Source organism: Macaca nemestrina, chromosome 10, assembly GCF_043159975.1.
Source record: "Macaca nemestrina isolate mMacNem1 chromosome 10, mMacNem.hap1, whole genome shotgun sequence".
NCBI lineage: Eukaryota > Metazoa > Chordata > Mammalia > Primates > Cercopithecidae > Macaca > Macaca nemestrina.
The window spans coordinates 50,303,505-50,321,126 of NC_092134.1; the positions used below are offsets into that span (position 1 = coordinate 50,303,505).

At 38.5% G+C, this 17,622-nt stretch overlaps 1 protein-coding gene across 3 annotated transcripts in view; it reads right to left on the reverse strand.

The window, feature by feature from the left end:
- Nucleotides 1–17,622, reverse strand: part of LOC105473277 (transmembrane O-mannosyltransferase targeting cadherins 2) — a 469,505-nt gene that overhangs the window by 85,961 nt on the left and 365,922 nt on the right. For all 3 annotated transcript variants that reach the window (XM_024790163.2, XM_011726991.2, XM_071071353.1), the window contains one exon: nucleotides 1,221–1,335. In XM_024790163.2, coding sequence (XP_024645931.1) covers nucleotides 1,221–1,335 — 115 coding nt within the window. The remainder of the gene's footprint in view (nucleotides 1–1,220; nucleotides 1,336–17,622) is intronic.

A 17,622-nucleotide genomic window follows, 5' to 3' on the forward strand; every position in this document is an offset into this window, starting at 1 on the left:
TTTTCTGTTATTATTCGTCCCTTGTAAGAGTAATCTATGTAATTACAAATCTATTCCTGGAAGCCAAGTGCAGAGACCACAGTATAGAAGTCATTTACTGAAGCATTTAGGTGGGGATTTAATGAACTAGTATTCAAGTAAGAATATGGGAGGAGTTATATGCACACATATATGTGTGTGTGTGTGTATATATATATTATAACATGACAAATAATGCTTTTTAAACAACTATATAAATCATTTGATTAAAAGCAGTTAAAAACATCCTCCTATAATCTAAAGAACCATTTATGGATGCACTGATTTTCTTTATATTCACACACAAAAATAATAATTTTTATTATTTATTTATTATTTAATAATTTTTATTATTATTTTATTTATTATTTGATAATCTGGCCTTATATTTTAGTATTTTTGCTCTCATTGTAATTAGCCTTTGTAATAGTCTTCTGAAAACAGAAGCATTAAAAGTTAAAAAAATGTATTGTTTCACGACAAAGCAATAGTGTTGATTCCAGGGCTATTTTTAGAATTTCATGGGCCTTAAGTATACTTGTATTTGAAATTCCTCTCCACTATTAAACATTAAAATGTATCCACATACCACAGTCAATATAATTAACATAAAAACACAAATATTGAGATGCAGTTTACTGACACAATGTTTTGCTTTGGAGACATTTAATTAGACATGTATTATATTCAATTTTGCAGTTTTCTTTTTGTATTTTATGAGTAGTAATTTTTAGAGGGAAGGGAAAGGAGGTCGCAGTAATTTTCAGAAAGTCCTAAAACCTCATATGCCCTACACATGGTGCACATAGACCAGGGGAGTCCAATCTTTTGGCTTCCCTGGGCCACAATAGAAAAAGAATTGTCTTGGGGCCACACATAAAATACAGTAACACTAATAATAGTTGATGAGCTTAAAAAAAAAAAGAAAGAAAAAGCAAAAAGCCTTATAATAATGTTTTCAGAAAGTTTACGAATTTGCGTTGGAACGCATTCAAAGCTGTCCTGGGTCACATGTAGCCCATGGGCCACGGGCTGGATAAGGTTGAATAGCCTACAATGAATACAATATTTCTAATTTTTTTACATAGCTAAGCAGCATGATTCACATTAAGAATGTGGAATAAGGTGGCATGACATGAAAATTCGTATAATTAATTACCTTCTCAAAGTCAAGGCTTTGAGGCACAGTAGCAAGAACTAACCTGAGCATGTGGGCAGCATTGAAGACAACATCAAACTCTGTGCTGTCTAGTTCAGCTGCTTTTTTTGCCATCTCAGCTGCTTCTATGAGACGAGCTTCTTCCAGAAGAAACTGACCTGAAAAGTATAAAAATCAGTGAGCTTCAACTCAGAAAATCCCATGAAACAATAAAGCTGTTATTAAAGAAAAATAAGTACAGTGGCAAAGGTGATTTGAAGCTAAAATTTAGTAATACACTCATTATTTAGAGATTATTTATATGCCTTTTGCTTAATTATGGGACATTTCAAGGTTTCTATTTGCTAACTTAAACATTTTTTTCTTAAAAAGAAATCATCTAAAGACTATTCAGCAAGATATAAGATGAATACATTTAAAGCTATATTACAAATATGAGTTGAGTTGATTCCCACTATTAGTACTTTAAAACAGCTCCTGTCTCTGATGCATATGCACAAACAGGCATATTCATATTGACAAACATGCATTTCTTATATTTAACATTAAATTACTGATAAACATAGGTAGGTTAAGCATTAATTTACTCAATTAGATTTAATAATAATTATGGAATAAATATTATTTATTCCAACAAGTTCAGATTTGTGACATTACTTTCAGGTTAGCTTTACGAGGTTAGAATTAGTGCACACAGAGTCACAGAACTCTTTCAACTGTACCTCAAGAATTATTACATAATGCTATCCCGGAAACATATTGTGAGGATAAAGAAAACAAAAGTTAGGCCCAATTTTAATGTCATAAATATACAGACAGAGACAACAGGCCACTTTTTAAATAGAGATTGAACAGTAACAGTACCAATGCTAAGCTTTATCTGATATGGATATTCAAATAAAAACCAAATTAAAGGATGATAAACATACGCTGAAGCCATCTATATAGTTGCCAGGTTTTTCAAGTTGTTGTCTAATTATTATCTCTTCCTGTTTGAGGTTTCATATTTGTTTAAAGTTCAAGAATTTAAAAGTACTAAAAACAGTTATAAAAATGATTAGTAAGTTCTGAGCTGCAGACAGAAACATAAAACTTTAAAAATGTCAAGAAGACATATACACAGCCAACAAGCATGTGAAAAAAGGCTCAATATCCCTAATCATTAGAGAAATGCAAATCAAAACCACGATGAGAAAGGATCTCACACTAGTCAGAATGGCTATTATTAAAAAGTCAAAGAATAACAGATGCTGGCAAGGTTGCAGAGAAAAGGAAAGGCTTATACACTACTGGTGGGAATATAAACTAGTTCAGCTTCTGTGGAAAGCAGTATGCTGATTTCTCAAAGAACTTAAAACAGAATTACCATTTTACCCAGCAATCCCATCATTATGTACATACTCAAAAGAATAGAAATCATTCTACCATAAACACATGCATGTATATGTTCATTGTTAACAGTATTCACAATAGCAAAGACATGGAATTAACCTAAATGCTCATCAATGGTAGACTGGATAAAGAAAATGCGGTACACACACACCATGGAATACTATGCAGCCACAAAAAAGAAAGAGATCATGTCCTCTGCAGTAACCTGGCTGGAGCTGGAAGCCATAATATGAAGCAAACTAACACAGGAACAGAAAACCAAACATCACCATGTTCTCACTTATAAGTGGGAGCTAAACATTGAGTACACGTGGACACAAAAAAAGGAACAATGGAGATAAGGAGCTACTTGAGGGAGGAGGTTGGGAGTGGGGAGATCAAAAAACTGCCCCTTGGGTACTGTACTTACTACTAGAGTGATGAAATAATCTGTCCACCGAGCCCTACGTATTTACCCACATAGCAAACCTGCACATGTATCCCACACGTGTACCATGCATGTGTAATCTGTATGTGAACCTAAAATAAAAGGGAAAGATAAAAACAAAAAAAAAATAAAAATGCTAAATGCTCTCTGGTGGCTAAAAAGCCCATTATTTACTGTTTATTTAATGAATGTTACAAATTGTCTTCTAACCCAAAAGACCATTTCTTAAATAAAAAAGAAATACCCCTATTTTAAGGATTTATAATAAACCATAGCCGGCCGGGTGTGGTGGCTCACGCCTGTAATCCCAGCACTTTGGGAGGCCAAGGCAGGTGGATCACCTGAGGTCTGTAGTTTGAGACCAGAGTGGCCAACATGGTGAAAGCCAGTCTCTACTAAAAATACAAAAATTAGCCAGGCGCAGTCGTGGGTGCCTGTAATCCCAGCTACTAGGGAGTTCGAGGCAGGAGAATTGCTTGAAGCCAGAAGGCGGAGGTTGCAGTGAGCCGAGACTGCACCACTGCACGCCAGCCTCGGCAACAGAGTGAGACCCTGTCATTCATTCATTCATTCATTCACTCATTCATTCATAAATAAATGCCACTGCTTGCATTTAAATATGTCTAAATTTCAGTTAGTAAACAACGATGAGTAAAGGTAAGCCTATGATTATAAAGACTTTTTGTTTTTTTCAAAAGCAAGTGACAAAATTTTAAGACTAGGACTTGGAGATCACTCAGCTATTTCTACAAAAAGTTTCACATCACTTTCTTAGTTTGTCGTCTAACATTCTGTGCCTTTCTTATCTCCCAGAACAGATAAACATTAATTCTTGGGTTAGAAAATTAAGGAAAGAGAATTATAAATAAGTTACATTTATAAATAAAAAACACATTACTTATGAAATAACCGTATATATTAACTCTACAGATACAGATATGAAATGAAATTTAAATATATGGTACTTTTTTGTATACCAGTAAAATAAGAATCAGATAATCTGTGGCATACTGAAATATTATTATCTCCTCATATATAGCTTCATAAAGGTTGCCAGGCTAACCGCATCCTTCAGATAGTTGTAGTTATTATAGACTGCTTTTTAAATTAAAACACAATATTAATTACTACTTTTATTCAAAACATAATATTTAACTAAGCAAATGCATTAATAAATACATTATTTATGTGGTATTTAAACAAAGGATAATGTAGGAAATTATTAATTGTTCTTTTCCTTTACAGGCAGCTATTAACTCTGAAATGTAATCTATATTAATAGTTAGAAAAAGTAACAATTAATTGAATAATGAAGGTTATTTTCTTGAAATTCATTAGACTGTAGAGAGAACAGAAGATTAGTCCTGGTTAAAAAAGAAAAAGAACATGGTATCTATTTTGTACATATGGAAAGAAAGAAGGATATTGACAAGTCATCTATATGGTGAAGGTAATGATATCCATAACAAGGGATCCCTTTACAAGCAATGTCCAGGGCAAAGCCTTTGAAGCTTTAGCAACGCCAAATGCATCTTTGCTGTTCAACAACAAAAAAAGGAAACATCATTAATTTTGTAAAATCAAATTAACTTTTTAATCATCATTTAATAATTTTTCTTTATGCTTTAAATTAGCCTTGCCATGCAACATGTGCTTTGTAAACAATTTCCAAAAACTACATGGAACATATAATTTTTAGTACGGTAAATGGTAACAGAAAAAAATTTGCATATGATCATTTTATAAGTGCAAAATTCATTTACCATATTAATATTCAGAAAAACAATATCACAACACATCAGTTAGGTATCTGGATATTTTCCTCTATTCTGTTCTCGACAGGCCACAAATCTCAATTGTCCCACATTAGTGTTATGCTATGTGATAAAGGCACAGGATATTATGGAATCTGAATCATCTGGCTGGTATTTTTTAAACTGTATTTTAATATTTCAAACAAAGGTGAAGGTAAATTATTATTCTGCTACACTACATTGAAATATAGCCGAGAATTGATGAAAAATAGAGCAATAAACATTTCGAATACATATAACTTGTGTTTGTACAGGGAACTGTTTGTACAGGGAAACAAATAGTAGGTTTCTTCCTAAGAACTACTCCAAGAACCTAAAGTGATATGTTATTGGGGCAACAATAAGAAAATTTTCCCTTGCCCCTTCTGGAAGACTTTACCTCACATCACCCCTCTCCCATCAGCTTTATCTATTACTACTTCCACCAGACACTAGCCCCTTCAAACTATTAATTGGGCTTCCCATAGTGGAACCTACTGCTTCCCATCTTTGTCTGGAACATCCAGCCACCAAGATCTCCTAGCCTCTAAGTTTGTCCCATCCCAATCTCCAGTTCTGTCTTGCCTACCTATTGTAAAAAGATAGCTTTCATTTTTATGCCCAAAACATTTCCTTCTTAGTGACGCCTTCTTAGGCCAGTTTCCAACAGTGTTAGGATTGCTTATGATTTAGGTTCACTGTAACATAATTTGCCAACTAAATAGAGCACCTAGAATGGTAAAAGGGAGTATTAATTATGCTGAAGAAAGGGTGGAAACCAGAATTGTCCCAATATGGCCACCCCACTTATAGCACATGTGGCAGAATGTGGATCTCAGTCCTCTCATCTTAATTACTACTGGGAACAGAACTATTCGTACAATCAGGCATTGAATCACTGCTAGCAGAAGTAATAAACATGGCAAGAAAGACAGGTGCTCTTCCCTGAAGAAATTACTGTGAAGCCTATCAAGACTGAGACAAGCCCCAAGTTCCAGTGAATAGGAACAGCTAATGAGGCTCAGGTAGTGCAGATATACTACAAGGCAGAGCAGGTATACTACAAGGTAGAGGCAGGACTAAAGGAAGAGAAACTCGAGTAAGGCAGGCACTTTGGGGAGTCCACCTACACTGATGGATTCTACAGGGCCAGCAAGGTTACCTTTTTTATTAGTCTCTAGCTTTCGAGTACATCAGAATGACCTGGAGGGCTTGAACTAAGAGAGAGCAAGGCACCACCCGCAGAATTTCAGATTCAGTGGGTTTGGAATAGTGCCTGAGATTTACGTTTTTAACAAGTTCCCTGGTGATGCTGATGCTGCCAGTTCAGTGTCCACACTTTGCGAATCAGTATCTTATGTGAAAAACAACATAAATGTTTTTCGCCATACTCTGAACTCTGCTGACATCTGGGATTAGCTAGCAGGCTGAGCTCTTCCGGTAATCAATTGCATCTGGCATTGTGGCAAATCTGTATGGGTCTACAGCAACCTCAGTTTTGCCTTCTCAGAAGAATGAATTCGACAGAGGGGGATAAGGCAGAAGGAGATACTGAGGCATGCTTTAGAGCAGAAGTGCCAGTTTAGTAAAAAGTAATAAAGTTTAGAACAGTAATAAAAAGAAGGAAAGTACACTTGGGAGAGGGCTGAGTGGGTGACTTGAAAGGCAAGCGTGCGGCTTGACGTTTTGACTTAGGGTTTTATAGGTTGGCATACTTCCGGGGTGATGGTGTTACTTCTTCCCGCTCGCACAACTCCTGAGATCTGATCGGGAAGGTGTTGATCACCACTTTCGGGTGTTTTCTATCTATCAGGAACCAGCGTCCCCTCGTGCCAGCTGTGAACAATTATGACTTTAGAGAAACAGTTAAAAACTGCCTGACCATCACCTGATGGTTGCCAGACACTCCTGGTGTGTGGGTGTGGGAAGAGCCCTCTCCAGACCTATTCATAAGCGACTAGCTATAACAGCACCGTCTTCCCTAATCATGGGGCTTAGGTGACTAGTTTATACATATGTGTATACACAGATATATGTGTATAAATAAGACATATTCATTGAATATCAGTTTCCTTTCTAAAAGTCATTAAAATAAGGAAAGGTAGGCCAGGCATGGTGGCTCATGCTTGTAATCCCAGCACTTTGGGAGGACGGGGGTGGGCGGATCACGAGGTCAGGAGTTCAAGCCCAGCCTGGTCTTGAAACCCTCGTCTCTACTAAAAATACAAAACTTAGCTGGGTGTGGTGGCACGCACCTGTAATCCCAGCTACTCAGGAGGCTGAGGCAGAAGAATCACTTGAACCCGGGAGGCAAAGGTTGCAGTGAGCCGAGATTGTGCCATTGCACTCCAGTCTGGGCGACAGAGCTAGACTCCGTCTCAAAAAATAAATAAATAAAAATAAAATAAAAAAATAAGGAAAGGTAAAATTTTATCCTTCACATAGAACAATAGATTTCTGAGAAACCACTTCTTTTTCATATACAGCAAACACATTCTATGTATTTGATAACTGAGTCAAATTACAAATAAAAAAAGCACAAACAGCATAAGTAAAATTTATTTTATTCTCATGAGTGTACTGCTGCTACTACACTTTATTTCTTTGGTTGTAATTTGTCTTACCCAAGCTTATTATCACCTTAATTATCACAAATTACAGGGAGAAAAAAAGGAAAAGAAATGAGATAAGAAATTATTTTTTAAAGTAATTTGAGTAGAGCAAAACAGATGATATAACATAAGGAAGCATTCTCTAGAGATCCAGAGACAAACAGCGTAAAAGTCTCCTCATGGGTTAATGTGGGAAAAGGGAAACAGCAATTGTTTTGTATTGAACTGTTTCAATATCAGAGTAATACCACTTCTTCTCTGGACAAATCTGCCACTGAACCATTTTAAGTGCTTAGTAGATTTTTACCAACATTTCAATATGACAAGCTTGTGAAGACCAATCTTTCGTTAATTCCTGGATTTAAAAGGCTGTCTGCAATGTAGAAATCCATAAAAATGTAAGCTGGACTTAAGCCATAGGCTCAAATCCTGCTTTGTAAAAATTCTACATATAAACTCCCTAGATTAATCGTGACTGGCATTTTTTTCTAAAATATTATAAAAATTCACTGAGGATCAATGCAACTAAAGAGCTAAAACAATCTGTAATAGGTGTTATCATACAATTCTCTTTAGAAAAAAACTCATTCATATGTAGCTTTAAAAATGTTCAAAATCAAATAAAAATATTTTTTATAAAACAACTATAAAATGACATTTGCATTAAAGTAGTTATCCTTAGAAGATGACATTTGATCATAGAAATGTGTCCAGAATCATCTGAACTCTACTGACACCATTCTGTCTGAAGCCACCACATCACCCTGGATGGCAGCAATAATCTCCTAAATAGTCCCCATACTTCTAGAGGGTATTCTCAAAATGGCAGTCTGAGTGATCTTGGTAAAATGGAAATCGGATTGTTGTTCTACAGCTGATTCGAGAACCCTTACACTGGCCTACACAGCTTGCTATGATCAACACGGGTTCTTCCCCACCCTCTCTTACTGTTCCTGTAATACATCAGACGAAAAATGGCTCCTGGTTCAGAGTCTTTTCACTCACTATTCCCTCCACCTGCAATGTTTTTCCCCCAGATATCCCAGTGGTCTTCTCTCTTACTTACTGGCACACTCTGGGGATTTAAGAAATGCCATGTTCAATGAAAGGACTGAACCAACTAATATTAATAATATCTCTATGTGGCTCTCATCTTCAAGAGCAAACTATCCAGCATTTGTCACCAGAAATGTTTCTATTCATATTTCCATATTTTGCAGTGATTGTAGGCAGAGCTGCAGCAAATGGCCATGCATGCTTTCCAAAGGTGCCATTCACAGTGAAGTTTCTATGAATGGTGCTTTCTGGACTTGAGCAACGTGGTGGCCCTGATATTAGGACTCTGAATTTCCTTTGGAACACACACAAAAAATTCAGATATCAATCATACCTTGAAAGATATTTTAATTTCAGAACAATTCAAACTATGCAATCTGTCTCATATGTATTATATGGTATTGTATTGTGACATAAATTCAACAGACTGGGACAGAAGAGGAAATAATCTGAAAACAGAAGACAGTTTCTTTCATGGGTTAATATAGCCCCCAAATTAATATTGTGCCTACTATACACAAAATATGGTAGTACTTGCAGTGGGCATACAAAGATAATCACAATATTTGTCCTTGAAGAAGTTCCATTTTATTAGAGGAGAGAGGAGATTACAGAGATAGTTTAACCCCAAAACTCATATAAACTGGAAAAGGTGTGAGGTATCACAGGCTGAATGCCTCATTTCTATTTCTGAGTGGAGGTAATTTAGGTTTGGCTTTGTTCAACCAGCAGCCAGATCATAAAACAGAACATTGCCAGCATCCCGGAAGCAACTATCTGTACCTGGGGACTTTTTCAAAGATTCCGATGATTAGAAATGGGGAAAAGCCACGATGGAAGTAACTGGGCTAACTGGTTTTAGTCACATCTAGTGGTAACAGGATGAGTGCATAAAAGGGAATTGAGGCAAGTCATTTATGGGGTGTTTCTAGTAGAAGAGGGTAGTAACACTCCTGGTAAGAGAAGGTTGATGATAATGCAGCAGTCAGGCGTTAGACTAGTTGTAGGTAGGGGATACTACTAAAGAGAGGTAGTTTGTTCATGCTAATTCTGTCTGAGATAATTAAAAATATGGAGGGGCTCTTCTTTTTTGGCCTCTCTGAGAGAAGCCTTGTTGAGTGTCTTTTTCTGAGTCACCATGGCATTTCAAATATGCTTTCACTCTCAGACTAATTTCTCTAGCCTTCCCTTTATCGTTTTGTTGCTTTGTGTTTTTATGTCCTTGGCAGCCTGAGTGAGTAAATGCTGGTTTTCGTGAGACAGGCCTAATGTGATAAATGTGCCACAGTTACCGGCCAAGAAAACAGGTGGCCTGGTGAACAAGGAAAAGATACCCAAGAGATCAATCTGGGCTGCTTATTGTGAGACTGGGAGGCCCTGGATTTGTTCCTAAGTGAACATGAGACCAAGAATTTGTCCTGATTTGGACAGGTGGCAAGGAAGGTGTCTAGTGTGAAGAAGATTAGAGAAACAGAAGGCCAGGGACCTGCGCTCAACTGGAAAGGAGGTCAGGAAGGTTAGAAGAACTTTACTGAATTTATTTCTCCCCTGACTCTTTCCAAAAGGGTTATGAAATGCCAGGAAACCATTTAGGGAGTTATGATGACTGTCTGACAGGGTGTGGGAATTTCTTCAGGCTAAGAACAAGAAGGGAGACTGGGGAGGAGGCGAGAAACTATAAGGGAGAGAGAAGGAATGCGGGGAGGGACAAGGAATGGAAGGTAACACAATTTCATCATAGGTTTAAGTGATACACAGATTCAACAGGGTTCAAGTATGTTTCAAAAGAGAAAATAAGTTCACAATGGGTTTCAAACTATCGGCAAGGTTTTATCACCTAAAAAGGAAGAGAAGGATGCAACTAGATGAAGAATACAACCTCATCAAAGACCCAGAGGTGAGCAGTACCATTTATAGGATGGGGTGCATTTTTACACTAGGGAGTTTAAGGAAAGAGATGAGACAGACAAGAGGACTCAAACACATTTTCTGAGTAACTAAAGAAAGGAGTCCATTCCTCTGAGACTAAGTTAGAGCAGTAATGAGACTGGAGAGAGCGAGCTCAAAGAGCCCAAACATGCTTTTCCTAGGAGAGCTCCAGATCTTCTCACTGTGCTCGCACACCATCTCAATGGGCTTTTCTGATATCCATTTCAAGATGTGCCAAGGAAAACACAGAATAGTTAATAGCAGGGCACACAAGCTTTGAGATAATTGTTTTAATTAAGGCAGAAGAATAAATTGCAAACGAGGATCTCAAAGTGGATTCGCTTGCCGAGTCAAAATAGGTAAGACTGGAAAAACTGTTTCTCTTCCTGCCCCACCAACGTGTGTGTGTATGTTCAATTTATCTTCACACAAAACACACTTCAGAGACATTACAGAGTTCTCCAAGATGAGCCATGTTGAGATTTGTAGCTACAGAGAAAAGCCCCTGTGATTTACCCAGTTAAGTGAGCATGTACTTATGGAAATAATGGAATAATGGAAACGATCCATTATTTTTCCCTTAAAGAACTGTTTAGACTGTTGAGCACAACATCTACTCTCTTATTTGTAAGGTTATTTATAATCTTCCGTCCTCCTGCAATTATTCCCTTTCTCTGATCTTTTTGTTTACATGTAAAGAGATATACAGTCCTCTTTTTCTTAATCCTAGGTTTTTACTGTATCTCTTCTTCCCTTAATTTGTCCCTTTATTTATACACCTTATTCAAAAATTTTTTCGTATTTTTAATCATTCTCCAGAATATTTTTATTATCATTTTAAAATAATAAATGCCCACTGTCACAATTCACTGAGCATTTATTATGTGCTACTTTATAAAATTGTAAATAAATCCTTACAACTTTAGGCCATAGTTATCCTCTCTAGATTATGACACTGAGGAGCAGAAAGTACAACACAAGCTACATCATGCTCAGGGAGATAATCTGCAAGTAGGGCTGGGTGTGCCTCCTTCCAAATTCACGTCACTGTTAAAAATCTATTGCACGTCTACTCCCTACATTCACGTCTTAATTAAGTTCTTATCATCTTGCCTCTGTGGCTTCTAAAGTCCTATAAAAAGAGAGATTCAAAGAAAGTATGCTAATTTTACATAACTGTACATCTCCTTAGCAAAGCGTGACCTAGTTGTAAACTTTTTTAAGTGGATTCTATTTTCATACACAAAAACAGGGGGCACAGATGAGAAAAGGGAAGTTGAAAACTAACCAAAGGCCAGTCTACCCTTCTTTATTCATTCTTGTATTGAAAAAAAAGTTGATTGGCCTGGTGCGGTGGCTCATGTCTGTAATCCCAGCACTTTGGGAGGCTGAGCCAGGCGGATCACGAGGTCAAGAGATCGAGACCATCCTGGCTAATGGTGAAACCCCGCCTCTACTAAAAATGCAAAAAAATTAGCCGGGTGTGGTGGCGGGTGCCTGTAGTCCCAGCTACTTGGGAGACTGAGGCAGGAGAATGGCGTGAACTCGGGAGGCAGAGCTTGCAGTGAGCTGAGATCGCGCCACTGCACTCCAGCCTGGGCGACAGAGTGAGACTCCATCTCAAAAAAAAAAAGAAAAAAGAAAAAAAGAAAATAAAAAAGTTGACTTACCAACCTTCCTAGGTGAAGCACCACTGTGGTCATGGCTGGAAACCCTGTGGCAAGGCCACTCTGGTTATTGTCTTGATTCTTTGGTTTTGAGTTACAGTTTCTTCACTTTTCACACAGGTATAATCTCACTGAGTTATTAGAAGGAACAAGTGAGATAGTGTAAATAACACCATGTTGGGTGAGGTCTGGTGCCATGCCTCCTCCTTTTCTTTTTACTAACTTCTCCATGAGCTCCTTTCCTTTTGCATCTTTCAGGTTCTCAAGCACTTTTGCACCTTTCAGGTTCTCACTATGGCTGAGAAGGCATAGGAATTATATCTTTTCTTCTAATTAGCTGATGACATGCTCGAACAGATGCCAATACAGCAGCCATCCAAGCAATCCTATACAACCGCATTGGTGACATTGGTCTTATCCTAGCTATAATATGATTTCTCCTACATTACAACTCATGAGACTTTCAACAAATATTAGCCCTAAATTCCAACTTAAACCTCCTTCCACTAGCAGGCCTTCTCCTAGCAGCAGCAGGAAAATCAGCTCAATTTGGCCTTCACCCCTGACTACCTTCTGCCATAGAAGGCCCAACTCCAGTCTCAGCTCTACTTCACTCTAGCACCATAGTCATTGCTGGAGTATTCTTACTCATTCGCTTCCACCCTTTAATAGAAAACAATACATTAATTCAAAACCTTACATTATGCCTGGGGGCTATCACCACCCTATTCACAGCCATCTGTGCCCTCACACAAAACAACATTAAAAAAATTGTAGCCTTCTCTACCTCAAGCCAACTAGGTCTAATAATAGTCACCATTGGCATTAACCAACCATACTTAGCATTCCTACACATCTGTACCCATGCCTTCTTTAAAGCCATACTTTTTATATGCTCCGGATCCATTATCCATAACCTAAACAACGAACAAGACATTCGAAAAATAGGGGGCCTATTTAAAACAATACCCCTCACCTCAACTTCCCTAACCATTGGCAGCCTAGCACTCACAGGAATACCCTTCCTCACAGGCTTCTACTCCAAAGACCTCATTATCGAAGCCACAAATACGTCATATACCAAAGCCTGAGCCCTATTTATTACTGTCATCGCTACCTCCCTAACAAGTGCCTACAGTGCTCGAACTATTCTCCTCACCCTAACAGGACAACCTCGCTTCCCAACTCTAACAAACATTAACGAAAATAACCCCGCTCTACTAAACCCAATTAAACGCCTCACAATAGGCAACATAATCACAGGATTCCTTATCACCAATAACATCCCCCCTACTTCGCTCCCTCAGCCAACAATACCCCTCTATTTAAAACTCTCAGCCCTATACGTAACTGCCCTAGGTTTCCTAGCAGCCCTAGACCTTGCCCTTATAACAAACAAACTAAAAATAAAAAACCCATCACAAATATTTAAATTTTCTAACATACTAGGGTATTTTCCCACCACAATTCACCGTACAATCCCTTACCAAAATCTACTTATAAGTCAAAACTTAGCCCTTCTCCTACTAGACTCAACATGATTAGAAAAATCCATGCCCAAAATAATCTCACAAACACACATCACTGCTTCCATAACCGTAACCACTCAAAAAGGCATAATCAAACTTTACTCCCTCTCTTTCCTTATCCCCCTCATCGTAACCCTACTCCTAATGGCATAATCTATTGCCCCGAGCAATCTCAATCACAATGTATACACCAACAAATAGCGTTCAACCAGCAACTACCACTAATCAATGCCCATAATCATACAAAGCACCCGCACCAATAGAATCACTTCGAATTAACCCCGATCCCTCCCCCTCAAAAATTATCCAATCGCCCGCATCACTAAAACTAACCACTACTACTACTACTTCATCCAAACTTAAAACTCATAAAACTAACACCACTTCCATCATCAATCCTACTAAAAGACCCCCTAGAACCTCAAATCCTGAACCTCATGTCTCAGGATATTCTTCAATAGCCATCGCTGTAGTATAACCAAAAACAACTATTATACCCCCCAGATAAACCAAAAACATTATCAAGCCCATATAAGCCCCCCCACAATTTAAAATAATCACACAACCAACCACACCACTAACAATTAATGCTAAACCCCCATAAATAGGAGAAGGCTTAGAAGAAAAACCCACAAACCCCATAACTAACAATACACTCAATGTAAATAAAACATATGCCATTGCTTCCATATGGACTCCAACCATAACCAATGATATGAAAAACCATCGTTGTACTTCAACTACAAAAGCACCAATGATTCCAATACGCAAATCCAACCCAATCATAAAAATAATCAACCGTTCCCTCATTGATTTACCCACCCCATCTAACCTTTCCATATGGTGAAACTTCGGCTCACTTCTTGCAGCCTGCTTAATTCTACAAATCATCACAGGTCTATTCTTAGCAATACATTACTCACCAGACACCTCCTCTGCTTTCTCCTCAATCGCACATACCACTCGAGATGTAAACTACGGCTGAACCATCCGCTACCTCCACGCTAATGGTGCCTCCATGCTCTTCATCTGTCTTTTCCTACACATGGGCCGAGGCCTCTACTATGGCTCATACCTCCTCCTAGAAACCTGAAACATTGGTATTGTACTCCTTCTTATAACCATAACAACAGCCTTCATAGGCTACGTCCTCCCATGGGGCCAAATATCATTCTGGGGAGCAACAGTAATCACAAACTTACTATCTGCAATCCCATACATCGGAACCAATCTCGTCCAATGAATCTGAGGTGGATACGCCATTGATAGCCCCACTCTCACACGATTCTTCACCTTACACTTTATCCTACCCTTCATTATCGTCGCCCTCACAACTGTACACTTACTATTTCTACACAAAACAGGATCAAACAACCCCTGCAGAATCTCCTCCAACTCAGACAAAATCTCCTTTCACCCCTACTATACAATCAAAGACATCCTAGGCCTAGTTCTCCTTCTCTTTACTCTAATAATACTAGTACTATTCTCACCTAATCTCCTAAACAACCCAGACAACTATATTCCAGCCGACCCACTAAACACCCCTCCACATATTAAGCCAGAATGGTATTTCCTATTCGCATACGCAATCCTACGATCTGTCCCCAACAAACTGGGAGGCGTATTAGCACTCTTCCTGTCAATCCTCATCCTAGCAGTCATCCCCATACTTCACAAATCCAAACAACAAAGCATAATATTCCGCCCACTCAGCCAGTTCCTATTCTGACTCCTAATCACAATCCTATTAACTCTCACTTGAATTGGAAGTGAACCAGTAACCCAATCCCTCATCATTACTGGCCAAATAGCATCCGTAATATACTTTATCACAATTCTAATCCTAATACCACTGGTCTCCCTAATCGAAAACAACCTACTCAAATGAACTTGCCCTCGTAGTATAAGTTAATACACTGGCCTTGTAAACCAGAAATGAAACATCCTTCCTAGGGCAATCAGAAAGAAAGTACCTAACTCTACCACCAACACCCAAAGCTGGCATTCTAACTTAAACTACTTTCTGTATTCTTATGTTGTATGGACCCTACAATGTAATCCTAACATTAACCTACTTATAATGCTACTATGTAATTCGTGCATTACTGCTAGCCAACATGTATAATATATAGTACTATATATGCTTGACTGTACATAACACATACCATTACATACTAACTTAATATCCTTGAAAAACATGCTTACAAGCAAGAACCTCAATAGACACCCCAACAGTAACACATAGCATGGCCCTTCCAAAGCCCAAACCACCCCCCCACGAATATCAACTAAACCAACCCATGCCAGCCGTCCATAGTAGGAGTTCAGTTATGTGTTTGGTATTTTTTGGGGTAATTGATGTTGAGCTTGAACGCTTTCTTAATTGATGGCTGCTTTTAGGCCAACTATGGTGATTGGGGTTTTTACTCTCTCTGTAAGGTTTTTTCCTAGTGTCTAAAGAGCTGTCCCTCTTTAGACTAGCAATTAAGCTTACAGGGGGATTAGGTGGTTCTGTAGGTAAGCTTAAGGTCGAACTAAGATTCTGTCTTGGATAACCAGCTATCACCAGGCTCGGCAGGCTTGTCACCTCTACCCAGAAATCTTCCCACTATTTTGCCACATAGATGGGTGCGCTCTTTTAGCTGTTTTTGGGTAGCTCGTCTGGTTTCGGGAAATTTGGCTTGTAGTTCTCTTTGTGAAATTGTTTCTAGCTAATTCATTATGCGAAAGGTACAGGAGTTAATCCTTGCTGTTTTGTGCTTGGGTGATTTTCTATCTTTCCCTTACGGTACTATATCTATAGCGCCAGATTAAAATTTCTATCGCCTATACTTTGTGTAGGTGAATGATTTAGTGTATGTTGGCTTGGTATTAGTGTTGATTATGCTTAGGGCTAGTATTAGCTCAAGGCAATCAAATAATATTGAGATTTTCTGGGTGTAAGCCAGGTGCTTTATATTAAGCTATGCCTTGATTTATCCAAGTGCACCTTCCAGTACACTTACCGTGTTACGACTTATCCCTTCTATATAAATATTAGGGCGCTTAGTTAAGATGTTCCTTAAGTATATTTGAGGGGAGTGACGGGCGGTGTGTGCATGCTTTATGGCCTGGTTCAATTAAGCACTCTATTCTTAATTTACTGCTAAATCCTCCTTGGACTCTTAGATTTCATAAGAGTTTTCGTGGAGTTTTCTGAGATAGAAAATGTAGCCCATTTTTTACCGTCTCATGGGCTACACCTTGACCTAACGTTTTTGCGGTGGAGGGCATTTGCGCTCACTTTGTAACCTTCATCAGGGTTTGCTGAAGATGGCGGTATATAGGCTAAGCAAGAGAGGGTGGGGTGGATCGGGGTTTATCGATTATGGAACAGGCTCCTCTAGGGGGGTGTAAAGCACCGTCAAGTCCTTTGAGTTTCAAGCTGTTGCTTGTAGTATTCTGGCGAGTAGTTTTGTTATCTAACTATTGAGGTTTAGGGCCAAGCATAGTGGGGTGTCTAATCCCAGTTTGGGTCCTGGCTATTGTGTGTTCAGAAGTTTTAAAGCCACTTTCGTAGTTTATTTTACATCAGCTAGGGTTTTACAGTTTAGATGGAGTTTAGCTTTATTATGTCAGATCTTAAACACCCTCTACGCCGATCTCTATTAGCTAGGGTTAATCGTATGACTGCGGTGGCTGGCACGAAATTAACCAACTCTCAATATAGCATAGCTTAGTTAAACTTTCGTTTATTGCTAAATATTTGTCACTGCTGTCTCCCATGGGGGTGTGGCTAGGCAAAGCGTTTTGAGCTGCGTGTGCGTGCTTGATGCTTGCTCCTCTTGGTCATAATGATTTATAGGGCGTCTTCACCGGGATGGGGATGCTTGCATGTGTAATCTTGCTAAGAGCCAATAGAAAGGCCAGGACAAAGCCTGTTTGTTTATGGGGTGTGCAAACCCATCTAGGCATTTTCAGTGTCTTGCTTTAGGCGGGTTTAAGCTACATAAACGGAGGTATGAGCGTAGTTATGGGGTGGTTTCTTTCGGGTTGTG